This window comes from Pollachius pollachius (assembly GCF_949987615.1).
Source record: "Pollachius pollachius genome assembly, chromosome: 4".
Lineage (NCBI taxonomy): Eukaryota > Metazoa > Chordata > Actinopteri > Gadiformes > Gadidae > Pollachius > Pollachius pollachius.
In genome coordinates, this window is record NC_136937.1 from 3,591,387 (window position 1) to 3,611,386 (window position 20,000).

At 44.2% G+C, this 20,000-nt stretch overlaps 1 protein-coding gene across 1 annotated transcript in view; it reads left to right on the forward strand.

Annotated features, from left to right (window-relative positions):
- Positions 1–7,773: 7,773 nt before the first annotated feature.
- phf21b (PHD finger protein 21B) overlaps positions 7,774–20,000 on the forward strand; it is a gene marked incomplete at its 5' end in the record, with an annotated part of 73,317 nt that continues 61,090 nt past the window's right edge. Inside the window, 2 exons of the mRNA XM_079735484.1 lie at positions 7,774–7,827; positions 8,607–8,672. Coding sequence (XP_079591610.1) covers positions 7,774–7,827; positions 8,607–8,672 — 120 coding nt within the window. The remainder of the gene's footprint in view (positions 7,828–8,606; positions 8,673–20,000) is intronic.

Sequence of the window (20,000 nt, forward strand, 5' to 3'; positions counted from 1 at the left end):
AAAAGATTCTGGACTAAACACCCAGCGGTGAGAAGCACGGGTTAGATTAACCGCTGAGGTTTCATTCAATATATCTGGTGTAACCTTTCGGTGAAACTTCCCCTGTCTGCACCTCATTACGTATTCTCCGCGTGCTCGCACACCCAATCCTTTTCCCATTTCGCTCTCGTACACACAATGGCTTCTGCTGCCCCCCCCCCCCCCCCCCCCCCCCCCCCCCACCCCCCCCCCCCCCCCCCCCTCTGCCACTCTGCACACACTGCAGCACACACATCTGTGAGCCGTTCCTCCTGCGTGGCCCGCGGTCGACGGCAGCTGAAGAAAAGGTTACCGCCTGGGCCAGGGATGGACAACAGGGCGTCTGTGCACTGCACTGCATTGTGCTTAGTTACAGTGCTTTTCCATTGTAGTATGTGCAGTCAAGCATGTAAGAAAGTGAAGGAATTAGTTTCTCTTATTAATAGTCTTTGGTCACTGTCTGTTTTTTAAGGTTTTTCGATGGATAATGGAGCATTTAGAAACAATAGTGTTGCATGTGAACACCTTGTTATGATGACTGGGATGAGGATGTTATGTATCATTCATTATTACATGTTTTATAGTAATGAATGATATTAACAGAGAAGTAAAGCACAAAATAGCTAGTGTGTTCTTTAGCATTTTCTAAACAGTTCTTCTAAGGAGATGATTATCCAGTTTTAATGCCAGAAATGTCGTCTTCCTCATCTTCTAGAACCAGTGAATCAGAGTGTGGGTCAGTGGCTTGGCAAGGCAACTATTAATTAAACTAATGGTGAATCCAAGTAAGGACTCACACTTTGCCTTTGGCATTAACATGATTACAGCTCTGGTTGAATCACTCAGAAACTATCCGTTGACCTTTGATATTAAGAATGTTGTGTCTTTAAAGTGGCAATGGGCATAACCTTGGAGACACAGCTGTTAGGATAAGAGATTAACATACGCTGGTAAGTAGCACCTAGCCCTCATATTATTCCCTGCTTTATGTGGATCTTCAATTTGCATCAATCCATCTATCTAAATCCAAACATGAACTCATCTGGCTGATTTGGAGAATAGCATTCAGATGAAACTACTAGTTGAGAAAACTATAAAACGCTTCATTTCGTCGCAGGCATGGAAATGAGGAATCTGTTTCAAAGTCACAGTTCACATGTTTCAAATATCAAATTATTGATTTCTCCAGGAAAAGGGCTCTCCCACCCTCCCTTCCATCCTCTCGCTCTTAAAAAGCAGTTTTTTTAATGTTCTTTGCTGACATTTATGTCAACCGCTCTTGCAAGCCCAAAGACACATCTTTACAAATGTCAGAGTATCTTTTCGTACGCAGTGAAGGATATGTGCTTGGCCTCTGTAGAAATCGGGCTGCCAACTGTCAGTTTGGGGAGGAACAAATCAAAATGTCATTGCGCTACTCTAGTGATATATAATGTATCTCTAGATATTGGGCCACATTGAACTGTCAAACCCACTCTGACATGTTGTTGACATGTCGGGTTCGGTTTGGACTATTTCTACACCATGCATCACAAGGCAGTCCTGCTATGCAGTGTGGCTGTGATATGATGGTTTATTGTTTAAAAATATCCTCTTAAGGTTAAGGCTGTGTGTTTTATTAATTCAATCGGAAATCTAGAATAGATGATATAGAATAGAGCCTTAAATATGTAGGTCGGACAATGAAAAAAACATACAATATTTACCTTGATGCCTTTTGGCATGGCAGTGGCTTAGCTCTGCAGTCGGAGTAGATGTGTCTGACAACTGAAAGGTTGCACGTTCAAACCTTTCCCCAATTTGGAGTCAACCCTTCTTTAAGTGATTTCTTTAATAGAGCCCACTGTGCATAGCTTCCATGCTGCTAGATTGTAGTCCTATGTTCTAATGAATATAAATGGCTTCCATTATATGTAGTGAAAAGAAAAAAAATATTAAGGGAAAAAGCGTGAAAGAATGAGCCATGCTGTCATTGCAAAAGTGCAATAATACAACTCCTACCACTACCAATAATAATAACCAGTTAGGCCTATCAAATCTTTCGTGCTCTGAATAAATAAACCAAGACTCCTCTGATGCCTTCACATGTCTTTTCATGTCTGCCATCTCCGCTCAGTAAAAGTGACATTTTCAAAAACTTCTCCCCCTTTCATTTTTTTTTCACCTTCAATGTCTTCCTATTGAACCACGGAATTAACTGTCAAAAATTCTCCCCTGAAAAGTGAAAATGGTTTGAATATTACGGCGTACGTCGCGCCAGGCAGTGATGCAACGGTACGTAAACCAGCCCAGCGAGGCAAGTCCTGGAAACAATGGCTGTCAGAGCAGCAAGGTTGCTAGGAACAAAGGCACGAGGGAGGACGCGAGGCAGCATGAGCAGGTGGCTTTCATCGTTTTACAGGGAGGGGAAGAAGATGACCGGAGATATAAAGTTGGACAAAGCGCCCTCCCCGAATCAATTATGAAAATGGAAACTTAGCAAAAGGGAAAGTCAAGGAGGAGGGAGATCAGGCCAAAGATGTAAAGGGAGCTTTATGGCGGTATAGGATTGCCCTTCAAGGCAACCATATATAGTAACACACAGCCTATGATGAAAAAGTTTTCATGAAGCACGTTGAGATTACATTTTCTATTCAAATCCCCATTTATTAAATTAAAAAACTCAAAAAAAGAAAGAGTCTGCCTTTGGGGCTGTATTATACAAAAAATACCTCACCTTTCATCCCGCTCTGTCTTACTGGGTTTGTGTAAACGCGTGCTCACAATGAAGCCCTGAGGTGCGTATAGGAGAGAGTGATATAGACGTTAAGCACTGACACTGAAGCCCTGTGGGCTGTTCCCAACAGATGATTCGCTCTGTAACGGCAGAACACTAGTGACAGATCCATGCTCGGTTCCAGGAAAAGACAGAGTTACTCACCCAATCAACTCTTGACCTTGCTCTGGGAGACCTCTAGATGTTTGTTTGGTCTTTGTTGTTTGGAAATTCCGTTGGGGTTTGTTGTGTTTATCTTTGAGCTAATGACAGAGGGTGTTTGGGTGTTTTCATGCGTGGGCACAGTGGGGCTTCATAATGACATTGAGGCAATGTCATTATGAGGTCCCAGCAAGAGAAAGTGAAAGTGTGGTTTGAAATGCTGATGTTAAAAGGTCTTATTGTCTCATAAATCTTAAATGGGTCTCATAGTCAATAGATTATATAAAAGTGTGTACTATACACTGTGATAATAACTGTAATAATACTGTGTATATATACCCATAATTCTCAACCTGTAGTATCTTCCCTATCAGGACATGTTTATCTTGGTTTAGATTATTGTTGGTACGACAATATAGTTAAAATAAGGAGACAGAACTAAAATAACCCTATAAAGTTGAGCCAAAAAAAACGAATGCGCTGATACAAGTATCCCGATTCTATATATAGAAATGTAAGGAAAATAAATACCACAATTTAACGTATTGGTCAGGCAAAATGAATAAGCACACTACATAGAGTGTTATCGTCAGATAACCAAATACCAAATGAGTATGGAAGCTATTTACATTTTCCAGATGATTGAATCACTAAAGTAGAATCAGTGTTGTGGCAACATGAACTGCGATAACCAATGTTGTTTACGGCACACGGTGGAATTGTGTTTCCATTGATGATCGCAATTCATTTAGGGAAGTTAAACCAGCCACCAATGCTGCACATTGATTTTATTATTCTGCGTTGCCCGGAAACAGTGGTAGCTAAACACAGAAGGGCTTCAAAGTTATTCATAGCATAGCATAACCTTTCTGTCGAAAAAAATATAGTCTCCAGTAAATGTAGTGTGGATGCCTTTATATCACATACAAAGAACGTGAGAAAATAAATGTTAGAAGAGTTTAAGTGCCTTGTGTGTGACAATTGATAGCTGCTATTTTATCTTGTGCTTTTGTGTCAGGCAAATTACTTTCAAATCCAAAATCAAACAATTACCCCACAGGACAGAACAAAAACAATGTGTAACCGGTGCATTACGTGTTTGACTGACTTCCTGTCTGTGTTTGATTTAAATGTTTGATTTTCTTCAAAATAACCTCTTCTGTTCCTGCTTTGTGTGCACAGGCTAAACCCTGAGATTGTCAGGGTATTTTCTTTCTGCTGGCCAGTGCCAGGATTGACAGATGGCCAGTGCAGGCCCAGCCCTGGGGTGAACTGGGCTAAAACTACAGTAATAGCATCCAACTGATATCAAATCTGTTTGATTTCTTCCCGTGTCCTCTCCGTCTGCCTTTGACGTGAACAAAGGATTGTTTTTTTTAATTGAAGTTGATGAGTCATTTATCTGTCAAGTCTGTGAGCATACTATTATGTAAATCAGGAACATAAATAGCCCGGTGCCTGCTGGTTTAATTTGTGATTTAAATCGGAGTCATCATTTTCAGGAAGTGTGGTGTTTTGCTCTGGCGTAACTCATGACCTAAAGTAGGTGAGATGAGATGAGATTCTTGCAAGTTCACTGAAAGAGACATAAAGCAAACAGGTGTTTTAATAATATAGTGACTATCCACTTATTAAGTTCATGCGTTGAACTAAAGCCATATACACTGAATTGAGATACATGTCATTAATGACCAGCTAGAGGTCAGGGAATATTGCTCAAGCAGGCCTACAAGATGGCAACCCACATTTGGGATCAAACCCACATCCTTTGGTTTGTGAGTTGAAAACCCTTCACATTCTCCAACACCCGGTAAGTGGTTTAAAACTTAAGATAGTTCTAGAAAATACTGTCACTATTGATAATCGTACATCTTTGCAAATAAACTATTATTGTTTAATAACACTGTCAGAATTCAATATTAGGTATCTGTAGTCTTGGTAAGTTTGTTTATATGTAAATTCAGATGACAACTTTCTGTCCTTTATCCGTGAAGTATATTTCAAGACTGAGGGAATCTTTGCTGTATGACTCAAACATTAGCCCACATACTCTTTTCATCTAGTGCTATAGGAATTCTTCCAAACTCACTAAGAATATAAATGCTATGAAAAACCTCCTATTTTACAGTGAAGGAATATAATAAGAAATACATAACTACAACTAAATCAAAGCATTGTGGTGTAAGTTGGGCTTTTGACCTACATACAAGTTAAGACAACAGCCTTTTCTTTGATGTGGTCAAAAACACCCCAAATTGATACATCAGAATATAAAACAATACAGGACCACTATGGCTGTTTTCAATTCTTCTTATTTTCTCATTTAAAAATTAATAAAAAAATAGTTGTTCTCCAACGTCACCTATCCCTTTCAAATGACCTAGTGGAACAACAGCCTAACCGAACACAATCCCAGCAATAACAACCGTCTCGTCCCGTTCACCCGGCGACGCTCTCACAACAAAGTGGGATTGAACGCGACTGCCTTGGTTGTTCGACGAGAGGAGCTCAAGAGTTTCACCGCTGAGCCGTGAAATGAAAAGTAGCAGCTGATGTAGCAACAGAGGCTCCGACCTGTGCCGGATGGGGGAGGGGGGGGGGGGGGGGGGGGGGGGTTTGAGAGTGGAAATAATAATAGAAAAAGAGAAATACACGATTCAAGAAAAAAATTACTTGGCTTTCCTTCTTGTTTGTACTGCAGCCATATTGAAGTTTGCGGGCTGCAACACGAGTTAAATCGATTTAACCGATTACCAATTTAACCAGCTGCTGTGCTTTGTGTGTGTGGAATAGTACTCAAATCCCAGAGGATTTAATATGCCCAATGGGGTAGAGCTTAAGGCGAGTGAACTGGCCCTGACATGAATAAATAACTTCATTCTCTCCACCGTAGTGGGGCTGTTGTGCAGGGCTTCTGCAGAGCTGCAGGAAACCACAGCGCCACCGCTGTCCATGGTGCTAAATCTCTCCCCACCCCTTCTGTTCTTCTCAGCCTCCTCAGCGATCATGCTGGAAGTTATAACAGCCTTTAAAACAACGTAACACCCCTTCGATATCTTTTCCCCTAATCTCAACTTTTTTCTTTTCCGGGAGGTTGTTGTTCTTTTACGAGGGCTTATCGCTAAGTAGACCGGTTACACTCTTTTCACACTACGTTTGGAAAATAAGTCTATATATATGTATACAACCGACAAACATACACACACACACACACACACACACACACACACACACACACACACACACACACACACACACACACACACACACACACACACACACACACACACACACACACACACACACACACACACACACACACACACACACACACACATGCCATTTCCTCCTCAACTCTGTGCACTCACATATTGTCCATGCCCAGCCCTCCATCCCTCCCTCCCTCCCTCCCTCCGAAGCACTGATTCGTTTAACGTCTCCCTTGCTTTTGTCGGTCTGCGTTCGCAACTCCTGATTGGCTGGCTGCTTGCGCCTCTCCGCTCTCCGTGCATCACAACTCTCCAATTGCGTCTTGACTTGTGTGCCTCGAAGGAGGGCGGTACAAGGGAGGAGGGAGAGAGGGGGGAGGCAGGTCCTTGTGCAAAAGGAGGGTGAGGGGTGTCAGATTGGAGAGAAAGAGAGAGAAAGAGAGAGAAACAAATCGTCACATCTCGCCCAATGTGGTAAATAATGATGTGACACCTAACACTGGAGTTAAAAATGTAATCCAGTGCTTCCTAATGCTTCTAAAACTATTATTTAGAAGTAGGCTTAAAAAAAAGTTGCATGTTTTATATCATAAATAAGGATGAGGCTTATATACAAATTGACTGATACAACATTTCGATTTTAAAAGGTACATTAAAAAAAAACATGTTTTATTTTTGTATTCAGGGCTTTATTTGACATTATGACTAACTCTTATTACAACTTCTTGTTTTATTTCATGAGGTTTTAAATAAAGTTAATAACATTGTTTTGGAAAAACACTAAATATAGCAGAAACGTGATTCTCTAGTTTCGTTTAGCGTAAACGGGTGCCCAAGTCACCCCAGCATGACACCCTATCTTATTGATTTTGCAGGCAGCATCAAACAACAGGAAAAGCTTTTTCGTCATATAAATAGATTAACCGAGCATATGTTAGGCACTACAAGCCTCCGCTCACCGCTAACTACTATCAAAATCCTTATTAGGAGCCTATGTGGTCACACAGTCTAAAACATTTGCATATAACAGGAGAAAAACAATACTCAAATTAAAATAGTTCTACATGTAATGTTATGGGCCGCCGTTTTCTCTCGCCCCCAGTGCGCATGACCGAGCGTACGCGCGCGCGCGTGTTTGTGTGTGTGTGTGTGTGTGTGTGTGTATGTGAGTGTGTGAGTGAGGGGGGAGAGACAGACGACGGGAGAGTTCTGTTCTTTCACTGCTCCATCCGGGAACTTTAGAATTAGCATTGACAGCCGAAGCGCAACTTTTCTCCAGGCAAAGTGAAATCAAGCCGCGGACTCGGACAAAATCTAGTCCCCCTTTTTCAACTCGAAATTATCGAAAGAAGCGGCACGCCACGATTTGGTCGGATGTATCGATATTCGGACGTATTTGGGATGTAACTGACCGAGGTCCTGGCTCTTTCCGCTGTGTTTGGACCACTTTTTTCGACGGGCGTAAAGTGGGTGATGAGTCCTACCCTGTAAAGAAGCGAGAACTTGCTTTTGCAGCCCCGAGTAGTTCTTCTTTCAATTGTTATTGCCGCTTTAAAAAAATCTTTAATTCACTTAAACTTCGTACGCATCGCGTCGAAAGTGGGAGAAAAGTGCTTTTGAAGTCGGACCATGGAACTACAAGGCCTACAAGAGGCGCTGAAAGTAGAGATCCAATGCCATCAGGTAAATGAAGCGTCGTGTTATTATATCCTTATTGGTGTTGTGAGCGATGCGAGAGGAGAGGGGCGAAGGGAAAAATCGCGAAACGTGACCGAAACGAATACTCCGAAGAAATAAGTGTGCGACACCGTATGATGCTCGCTGTTTATATCGGGGATAGCGAGGATAGCGAGGACTTTCGAGTCGGATTGGGGTACTTTTTGGACTACTTTGGCACGACCTGGGGGGGGGGGGGGGGGGTCTTTTTTTATTGAGCAACAAGAATCCGGAGTGGTAATGCAGTGGTGCTGTGTGGCTGTGATCAGGACGCGACCTGAATATTTATGAGCTGCTGGAGGAAGAGGCTGAGTCGCTGGCTGCTCTCCGCTTTGTTCCTCCCTGTCGTACTAAACTTGAGACACTTTTTTTTTGTGCAAATGCCCCATTTCGTCCTCTCTCTCCCTCTCTCTCTCCCCCTCTCTCTTCGTGTTTAGAAACTAGTTGCACAGATGAAGCCAGACCCACAGGTAAATGTTGTATTTCAGGGAACCATCCTAACGACCTGCCGGTGGATGGGGAGTGTGCGGAAAACTTTATCAGCATAAATCTCTCGCTTGGTTTTAAAACACCATCGCCATCATCATCATCATCATCATCCGTGTGATGCTCGGCTTTGCCCTCATCATGACTTTGCTGAAAATCCCATCCTACGATTTTTAAAGTTTCGCCGCTGTCGCCCTACATCGCTCCGGGATGTCTTTATTATTATAACTCACCCTGAACCATGTTTTGTTCGACTGTAGGACGGAGAGCTTAAGAAACAGCTGCACGACAGACACCCCAGAATAACAAGCCTAAGCGAGAAACAAGTAAGCCCTCCCCTTGCACTCCACCACCACCACCATCACGCTTTTACACATTACTTTGGTACATTTCCACCCCGATGGGGGACTATCCGTGTGCTACTAAATCACCACAAACAATGTTAAGCTGGTCTAAAAGTGGCGGTGGATGATCGTCGTGGTTGCCCCGGAGGACCGGGGTGATGGCCGCCGCGAGGAGCCACGTTCCTCCATGTCTAAAGTTGTGTAACAGGAACCGTTGAGAAATGTAGCGTCCATTTTGAGCAGGTCGACGTGTTTCTGGAGTGGAGCGGGCTAATAAAGGAGAGGCTTAAGTCGAGTAGTAGGGGGACTTTTGAGACACAGTTACCATGTCTAAAGTTGTGTAACAGGAACGGTTGAGAAATGTAGCGTCCATTTTGAACAGGTCGACGTGTTTCAGGAGTGGAGCGGGCTAATAAAGGAGAGGCTTAAGTCGAGTAGTGGGGGACTTTTGAGACACAGTTACAGTTTAAGTTTATGGTTGGTGGTTGTCGTGTCGTCGACAGTGGCGATCGACGATAACGTTTTTCATTTCGTTTGGTCGTGTCGCCACACTGTCGTCCGTTTTCGGTGACTTTACGGCGAGTCTTGTAGTATTATTTCTATTTTTTCGGTCACATGACGTCAAGGTTGCGTTTGATTCGCCCACGATTACGCTTTCACTTTTTTTTTTCCTCTCCTCTCTCGCCACTCTCTCAAAGCGAACGCAAGCCCTTTTAATAACTTAATAACTATCCCTTTACGAATTAAGGGCAGTTTTTAAGTGTGTCGTGGGTGTTGTCTTGGAGGCTATGGTGGTTCAGCACTTTAGCAGGAGCCGTCCTGCTGTCGTTCAGCACCACGGACAGCTGCCGCGGAGCACTTAAAGTCACAACGCTGCTCTCACACATACACACCTTTATTATATCTATAACTTCTCCGATCTTTTATTTAAAGATACCAAACGACAACGAAAGTTAGTCTGGATTGGAAATCCTAGTGTTGTTTTAGCGATTTAGTGTGTTTTCGGCGTGGTTTGTGCCACTCTCTCCTCTCTGAAATGAAACCTTGTAGCATTTCTCTGGAGTTAATCGATTCCATTTCCTGTGGAATGCAGTTTTCAGGACTTGGACCAGCAGCGCCTCGCTTTGAGACGCGATCAAACCCGACGACGGTCCGCACACACTCGACGCCAATCCCGGTGTATTTATCGAGTCTAGCTCGTTTGTACACCCGTGTACAAAATGTTGTGTGTTTTGTTGTGGTTGCTTTTCGGAAAAGCGCCCTCAGTTTGGTAGTGGAAGCTTCCATTTTGTGGAGAGAAGGGGGTGGTTTCTTCCCCAACATGGAGAAAAAGTCTGCAGAGTTTCGTGCAGGGGGGGATGGGCCCCATTCATGCCTAACATTACCATTTTGATTGCTTTGATGCTGTTTTTGGTGGAGGGGGAGGGGTAGCCAGAGAGAAGACAGAATGCCCGAGTCAGCACAGCACAGTGGCTGTTTAATCACTGCATGTAGCCTAACTGACTCTTTTATTTCTGTATGAAATATGACCTCTACTTCAGTGCCCACCTACCAACTGGTTATTGCTAGTACATAAAGAACGCATGCTTTTGTTTTAACCCCTTTTCTAAATGCTTTTGAGGTCAGTTTAGGTACTTTTACACATGCATGGTAGAAAATACGTGTATGTGTATAGGGTAAACATTATTGTATAACTAAACATTATTGTATAACTATCAGTTTTGGCTAAATAGGCTCTATAAACATTTCCCTCTGTTAATATGAACTTAGTATTTTTGGGTTAGGGTTGTTATGTGCTGAAATGTTAAAACATATTAGCATGTATATGGATTACATGTATAGCAGTTACAATGTAAACAGAGGGCTAAGTGTTTTAAAGCAAGCCTATTTAATCAATGTCAGTTAAGTCAATGTTTTGTAAGCTATCGTTTGCAACATAAAATAAGTCTAAATAAAGGAAACCAAGAAATAAATAGCAAAAAAGAAAATAATGTTACCATCTGTGGAAAAAGGACTTCTAGTTTATTTTCCCAATTGTGTTATAGCTGTATTGGAGATTTAAACACCTTAACTACCTTTCTTATCAACCGTTACAAAAGATCACGACTTCCATAATATGACGGCCAGAAAAGATTAGCAAACAACATAACAACAACAACAACAAAAAAACCAACATATACGATGGGTGGTGATACATTTGGTTGGAATCACTGGAGAGGAACTACATTGTTGTGCTCCAGGCCTCAACATACAGCTGTAGGCTAGCCTGTTTTCCGGAGCTAATGGTTGTGAATCCAAAATGACAAATGAGTCACGAGACACAGTGGCTCTGTCTGGCTGTGTCTCCATCGCTTAAGATTTTCCTCATTCAACTCTTTGGGGCATTTGATTTTTTTTATTTGGTCAAACTTCATTCTCTACTTTCGTGTTGAAAGATTTAAGAAGTTGTATTTTCATTATTTCTTCAAAACGAAGCGAGAAACCCACTTTATAGACGTCAAAGTACTAGAATATATCCGATATATTGATGATCTGATGTTGACGTTTTATACATTTATTTTTTATTAAGAAACCCATTGATTTGGTTTCCTTCCGCGCTTCACTTGCTCTGCGTTGCGTCATGGAAACCGGGTTTCTCACCTCGCAAACGCCCCAGGCCTCGACGTAATTTATTGTTGTTCTTTACTCCGAAGGTTCTAATAAAAATAATTGTACCATGATGATGTTCCTGTTACACCATCTTGCAGAGGACTACCCACACAGATCAATCCTGCTTGTTAAGCTAGTGCGCTTGTTTACGTTGTGTTGGCATCCGAGTACAATGTTAATCAGGAGAATATTTGACCCACACACACACACACACACACACACACACACACACACACACACACACACACACACACACACACACACACACACACACACACACACACACACACACACACACACACACAGGGTATTTTACAAACGCAGCTTCTTCAGGATTTAGTGTCTTTAGTACTTGGATGGGTTAGAATTGAATTGAATTGAACAGTGGGCATTTCGTATGACTTATTGAATGGTATCTTTGTGTTCTGCTGTGTTTAAAGCTATGGCCCATGGATGATACTAGAATTAATACAGTGAAGGCATGAGTGTATTATCATTGTATGAGTCCTAGTTGTAGAGCTTGAGACAAAATGAGGCGTTAATGTGTTACAGCTTTGTTGTGAGGCTCAATCAAGATAAAACATTTAATTATGCAATTAAAAATCTGCAGAAGTCATGTCATTGTTGTGTATGAAAGCCAGGTTTACTTGTGTCATAACCTTGTACTACACACCTTGTGCTGTCTTGTATATTAAGCTCCATGCAAGTACTAACAGTTATTGTGGCCCTTCATATCGCAATATTGATATGAACCCGATGCCCTCTGATTCCCTAGCGTTAAACCGCTCTGAGAATATACATATAAATATTATTTTAACGAAGGGAACATTAGCTTACATGGGGATTGAGCCAAGCACAAGGCATGCACGATTGTCTTCTGTGGGATACTCTAACTGGCTAACAAGTAAATCAAGATAAATGGAATGGCCCGCTGTGTGTGAGCAGAGTTGCGTGGCGTGGTCAGGCTCTGTAGCGAATCACCACCCTGTCAGGATATATTTGCCACTGGATTTGTTTACCGAACGGGGATGCCCGCCCCCCCAAAACTAAAGCACCCTCACGATTGGTGCGATGTACCTGCGTGAGCTCCTGCTATTGGATCTGAGGACAGTGTCCACAACTCTTCAGACCGTGAAAGTTCATTGATGAACGGTTATTGCGGTAGCGCCTATATGTTTATTGATGGTTCGGTTCTAAGTGTTTAATAAAACGGTTAAAGGGTGTACAGGAAGAGGGCTCTCAGCTATGAATTATGATTACAGAACAGGTCATAACAAGGTTGTATCAAAACAAACTGCCACATTGTAAGATATTTAGACCCCCCCCCCCCACACAAAATATTGATGATAATACGTAATGCAAACAACTTCACATTTACTGATTTAGTTATCCTTAACTATCTTGTTTACCGTATAGTAAACTATAGTATAATAAAGTATAGTGAAGTGAAGTGCATCATCCTTAGCTAGATAGCATAGCATACATAGTATAGTGTAGTGAATTGTATCATCCATAGCTAGGTAGCATAGCATAGCATAATATAGTGTAGTAAACCTGTATCATCCTTAACTACGTAGCATGGCATAGCATAATATAGTGTAGTAAACTGTATTATCCTTAACTAGGTAGCGTAGCATAGCATAATGTAGTAAACTGTATTATTCTTAACTAGGTAGCATAGCATAACATAGCATATTGGTTACCGTGCATGTGGGTGTTGCCCTTCTCAGGCGGAATGGCATGTTCCTCACTTTAAGGCAAGAGAGGGAGAGCTAGTTCACATGACTTAAGATTGCATTGTGGAACAAGATTAGGCCCTCAAGGTGAGGGCAACGCGCACGCCGCGTTACAATTCAATTCAACCCCCTCCGACGCAGGGCTGGGGTGTTAGGCCTGCATACGCCGGAATAGTTCTGGGCTCGCTCTATGTGTGTGGCTCCGGGCAGGGCTACGAGCCGGTGTGCTGGCTTATAAGATCTGAGGCCCCCTGGTGCCTTGAGTCCTGGTCCACCAGCAGTTGTGGCCTGGCTCTGGCTCCTCGCACAGCAGAGATATAGTATATCTACTGTTTATATGAATATATATATATATATATATATATATATATATATATAGAGAGAGAGGAGATAGATGTTCGGCCTATTATACTTGTTGAAGAGCTGGACTGGGAGTGATTCTGCCGTCTTGCCATTTTTCCCCCTCGTTTAAGATGTGCCTGCATAGGTGAATATATATACAATATATGCCTCAGTGGCAATCTGCCTGCCTTACGAAGCACAGTAACTGCCTTCAATGATTAAAAAGGGGTGTGAAAATTGCAGTAAAGTACTCCAAACCCAAAACAGTGTTTAAAAGTTCCCCAGGAGGCAACAACATAAGGAATAGTTGCATCCCAATTTACTTATAGTTTCATTAAAACTATAAATATATATGATCAGTCTCGGGGTTTGAACAGAGGTTGGTTTTGTCGGTTAGGCAAAGAGATAATGGCTGGAGTTTTGCCAGTTGGAATCGAATCTGTCCCCCTGGCCCCTCCCCCCTCCGTCCCCAAGAGAACCTTTTAGGTCCCTCCGCACCTTGTGACGCCACTCCACCTGGCTCACCTGTGTCTAGAGGAGGAGGAGGGTGGGGGTGTGGGTGGGGGGTTGCTGGGGGTCTATTTCCCAGGCAGGGCGGACCCCGACTCCCAGCTAATCCCAGTATGGCTCATTACAGACTCCTGCCGGTCTGATTAAAACTAGCAAGTGGAAGTGTGTGTGCGTGTGTGTGTGTGTGTGTGTGTGTGTGTGTGCATGGATTTAGTGACGGACTAGGTCTTGGTTAGTTTTACGCAGACGATTGTAACCAGGGGTGTACGGCCGCATCGATAACCCCTGGCGTATGGCGACCGGCCACTTTGCATGAATCGATCAAAACGAAACAGCATTTTTCACCGTTTTAAAGTCATGAGCGCCGGCAGAGGGTGGACTCCTGACAGCTTTCCCTGCGGCGGAGGCGGCTGCCAAAGCCTAAACGCACCCCCCCCCCCCCCCCCCCCCCAGATCGCAAAACATCACATCCGTGTTTGCCCGTGAGTTCGCTCCATCGCTCACGCCGAGGCCGGAGCGACGGAGCCCTCCCTGGCTGTAGTGTTTGCCGTGTGTCCGTGAACGCTGCCACGGTGCGGCCCTCCTGGTGTCTGTGTGCGGACAGCCTGCTGCTGCTGTTGGAAGCAGCAGGGATCCTCTGAGGCAACAGGCCCGTCTGCTTTGGCAGTTCCTGCTCACTGGCTCCATCTCTCCTCCACTATGAATAATAGAGAGAAGTTTTTGAGACAAGGAGTAAATAATGAGGGCGGGAGGGTTTGGGTTGGTGCGTGTGTGTGTTTGTGTGTATACGTATGCAGGCGTTGTGTCTGTTAAATGAGGGAGGGTGGCGGCTATCGCGTTGATCCAGGTGTGCTGAATAAGAAGTGTGTGTGTGTGTGTTTCTGGGGGGGAGAGGGATTATTTGGAGGCCACGGCCGCAGAGCCAACGCTTGTCTCAAAGGACAGTAAATCTGGTCCCGCCTTTACTCTCTCTCTCTCTCTCTCTCGCTCTCGCTCTCTGCCGTAAACCCTGGTTGTTTGCCGGTTGTCTTTAATGGCCTGGAGTTGCAGGAGCAGCTCTGCACCGGCCTTAATTAACAGCTCCGTTCACGGAGAGGGCCCGGCCCAGCCCGATCCCCTGGGATGGAGGCTGCTCCACGGATCCACCACGCTAGAGACCGCTCTGTTTCTGTCTGTCAGCCCGTCTGCCTGCTCTATCCCGCTGTGGGAACGCTACCCAAAAGTTCCCTTCCTTTCTCCCTAAATCACCCGGGTGAAGTACACCCGGGCGATCGCTTAATAATGTAGAGGTATTCAGCGTCGACCTCGGTGTATCCGCAGCGAGAGGGATCAGGGGGGGGCAGAGGGGGGTGTGTAGGGGTTGGAGATATATAGACGGTTGTTAAAGAGGACGTTTGCACTCCCGATTGTGAGGAGGAGAAGAAAAGATGGAGGCGTCCGTTTTTACAGCCCCCGTCGGCCCAGTCTGAGAGACAAATGCTCAGGGAAGAGGGATGGAAAAGTACAAGGGGGAAATTCCTCGAGATAACAGCAGGATGGTGGGGATGTGAGTCAGGCTTGTGTTCAGCCTGTAACTGTTTCATTGCTTGTTTCACTTACGAATCAAAGTAGAAGAAGAGCACAGACTTGACCTGTTGTTCAGCCACAGAAGACATTATGATCCATTTTTCAACTATTTTATGAACGGGATTTACTGGCAAGAATAACTCTTAACACACTACCGATAACTGTCAAGCAGCTGTTGAATGTTAAAGATATAAACCAATTGCTTTAACTACACTTTGATACAACTCAGTGCCGCATCGCATACATTTTTTATGACTCGTTTTATGACTTACTACTTTTATTCGTTACTTTTACTATTTAATACTTGACGGTTTGGGTGATATACATCCATAGTATATCCCTTATCGTCCATCTGGGAATCATAAGGTAGAATCAAGCACATCTTTTTTTAATATCATTTAAAAAGTAAAGGGTACAAATCCGTACTTTCCGCCGCGGTTGCCACGGTTGCCACGGTTGCCACGGTTGCCAGCCCCGCCCGGCCTCTTTGCTGAGATGGCTCGGGGCTGTTCCCATTTGTCCGTGAATTCATGAGCCATCATTTAAAAAAAAAATCATAAATGTATGGCAAACAGTCATTTCCAGCGACTTGGTGGGAAACTGCTGACGAAGCCGTGCTGGCAGGCAGGGAGAAAATGTTAAGGCTACAATGAATTAACCCATGTTGACTGCCATGCACTTGCCAACATCCACACCCCCCCATCCCCCCCCTCCCTGTCTCACTGCATGCAGGCACGCACAAATACACATACAGACGTACGTGCGCACACACACACATGCACATAGACATACACTTACAAGCGCACATGCACACACACACACCGGCACGCACACACAAACGCACACCCATACACATGCATACACGCATACGCTCACACATACTCATGCATGCATACTCACACTACTCTGGTTTATCCCTGGGGCGTTCCTGCCACTTTTTCTTTCTAGCGAAATAAAAAAAAGTATAAAGTAAAATAACAGTCAAGTAAAATTGTAACTCACTAAGCTCTCTCGGGGGGCACACATTTTACGCTGCACGTTAGATAAACAAAGACGAGAGCATAAATTATCCTTTTTTCCGTGTGTGTCTGCTGGCACAGGCACCGAGAGCTACGGCGCTATAAACAATGCTTTAGATACTTTAATAAGCAGCGCTAGCAATGCGGCTACACATGCTAGCTAGCAAGCTAACAGTGCTAGCTTCTTCCCCCCCCTCACAGCCCCCTAGTTCCCACGAAAACGTCCACACCAGGCGTCAGACCGGAAGCTCTCGTAGCTCTTCTGTCGGCATGTTTAAACAGCCCTTTAAAGATGTGATGTGCTGTGGGCCCTCAGACTGTATGGGAGTGGTCTGAGGAACTCAAGTCGATCAGGGTTATCTTTTTATGCACGGTAAACATAATAAAGGAAGAAAAGTTAGTGAATGCGATAAATGCAAAACTTGTTGTTTGACGAGTTCTGTGGCCCAGCAGAATCGTCGTTGGAATCGGTCGACGACCGCCAGAGCGATTAAAAAAATAACGCGAAAGCTGCGTTTATTCAACGGGTTCTTTGTACGCCCGTCTGCCCGTCGTTCTTCAACTACACTCCTCTTCAAAACCCCCCAAACAGCTTCCAGTTATTCCTCTGACTGCAGGCAAACAATGCAGCCATTGTTGTGTTTCCGAGCACACCAACACACTGGCATTTCCTTTAGTCTTTCTGCTCCCCCGTTGAGTGGAGGGAAGCGAGGAGAGTTTGGAGCAGGTGCCTCGGCTGATTTAGTGTCGTATGAAAAATACACTATATTTAAATTACACAGACACGGCAGGAAAGAGGAACACAGAGTGCACAAAGTGATGGTTGACGGTGGTTATGAGTGTTGTGGTAAAGGGACTGCATTCATTCAGCGCTTTTCTAAGAGGTGGCCGCTCAAAGAGCTTTAGAATTATGGCCTACCATTCGACCATTCATACACAAATTCACACACCGACGGCGGTGTCAACCACGCAAGGCGACAGCGAGCTCACCAGAGAGCAGTCTGGGTTAGGTTGTGTGCTTCTCAGGGACACCTCGACACGCTAGGAGAAGCCGGGGATCGAACTAGCAATCTTCAGGTTACAAGTACACCCGTTCTACCTCCTGCGCTGATTGCCGACTGTTATGACTGAGCTGTTCCTGAATAGTACTCGAGACAAATGTTACCGTTTCCCTGGGTCGTGTGATGTTAAGAAGGGGGTCATGTGACTATAAGACCAGGATGGTGTCTCACTGACTGATTGAAACACATTCAGAAGTTGTAGTTGATTACTAATAAGGATCAAATGGCAATTACCTCCATATTTCAAGAACACTTTTTTCCTTCTAATTATGATGCTAGTTGCCCCCCCCTCCCCCCCTGACACGGCTCCAAATGAGCAAAATACTTCCAAAGGTCGGTATTTACATGTCTCGGCGGTCCCAATCCTACCGTAATAGTTCAGATAATTAATGATGGTTGTAGATCCATGGAGGCAGAGAGCGCGGTGAACTCAGCACGCTCCGCCATGTTCGTATTAAGGCGACGAGGAAAAAGAGGCCTGCTGACTGACCTTTTGGAAAAAGGAATCAAATGTGCTACACAAAACACCTCACTTCAACCGTGGAGCCAAGGGGGCCGGATGTGGAGGTTTGATTCTACCCGCTGTGCCCTTGAAGGAAGGGATGCAGGTGTCAGGTCTTTGAGACGGGCAATTCGAAACACAGACGGACGCTTCCGGAAGACTGTCTGGTCTGGTCATCCCCGCCCCCCCTGGTGTCTGTGGGTGGGGAGGGGTGGAGGTGTTGGGTCACGTGGGGGGACGGGTGGGGGTCTGTCTATTCAATAGGGCTAGGTCTGATTACCTCATACACACATGAGGTAATCATAATACCAAAAATTGCCCCTCTCTTTTTGTGATGTGAAGAATTATGTTTTTTCCTTTCCCCAGCGTTGTCGTTTGTTAGTGTTCAAAGGGAGCAGGGTTTCTTTTGTTTCATTTCAGCGTTAGACCGAGCAAATTGGTGTTTTGAGGTGTTTTTTCGTCCTTCCAAGCAGCAGTGATGTATTCCTCTTCCACCAGCCCGCGCCTCAGAGGTCATCCTGATCCGATATTGTTTTTTTTATAATATCGCGCCGAGGGTGTCTGTGTTTGCATAAGAAGGTGGATGTGGCAGTCAATTATATTGGTAAATCTGATATTTACAAAGTTCAGATGTGTCTCATTAATGGCAGCCCAGTGCAGGCTTGCTGAGGTCTAGGCGCTTGTGTTTACTCAGGCCGTATAGCTTCAGATTCCCGCTGGGCTAACAGTGCCAAGATGGCTCCAAGCTATCCTACAAGACCGATTCCAAGGTGTGATAGTATGCAGTTTCTTAAACTGTATTCAATCTTTGCTGTGTGTCATCAGCTTTTAAAAGCTGTGTTTACATGAGCATGTATAGACACACAAGAGAGAAAGACATTCTGGCTAAGTGCGTGTTTGTGCGTGCGTGTGCGTGTGTCAGTACTGCTGTTCAGTTGAGGTGATCACAGACACACAACCCAAACAAATGTAATAAATAGCAAACCACATACTGTATGATTATATTATAAATATCATATTATATAGTATTACATTGTAAATAGAGTACACATGCATACGAACTTCCATGTGTGTATGTGTGTTGTGTGTGCCCACGCAACTCTGTGTGTGTTTTTTGTGTTGTGTGTGTTTGTGTGTGGGTGTGTGCACGTGCAACTGTGTGTGCGCATGTGTTGTGTGGTTGTGCTGTTTTTGCACGCATAATTTTGTGTGTGTGTGTATGTCTGCACGCACAACTTTGTGTGTGTGTTTGTGTGCACCTGTTTGTGTGTGTGTGTGTTTTGTGCACTGCAGGAAGTATGTGTCTGGTGTCAGGCCTGATGAGGTGGGACATGTCTGTGTGGTCAGATATCCCAGGGCGTCATTGTGAGAAATGGGCAACAAAGACGCGCTGTAAAAGCTATCTTGATGGGCTAGCTCTTATTAAAAAGGCTTCACTGTTTAATGAACTTCCACCAAGTCTGCCTCTCCTGCCGGTATCATAGCAACACACTCAGTAACCTGTGTGTGTGTGTGTGTGTGTGTGTGTGTGTGTGTGTGTGTGCGTGTGGATGGCAACCATCACAGCTAAACTTTGAAGGCCATGCACGAGGAATAGCCTTCTAGATGCTTTGTTAATTGCTGCCTGAAGCCGGTTTCAACCAGCCTCAGGTAGTTTTGAAGTCCAACCCTGACAATTTGGATTTTGAACAGCTGACACAAAGCGATTTTTCTTTTGCATCAAAACAAACTTTCCACGGAATTTCCACGAATTACTTTGATCTGTGGCAGACCCTTCACTTCCGGTCCTACGTATAATCTCCCCGGATTGTTTGGTAGATTTCGGTTTAGAGTTAATCTTGTTGCTCTTTGGGTTTTTCAGTTTCAAGATGGCCGCCTGCACACAGCGTATTTTTGGCTTCAAAACAAACGCTGGGAAACAGAAT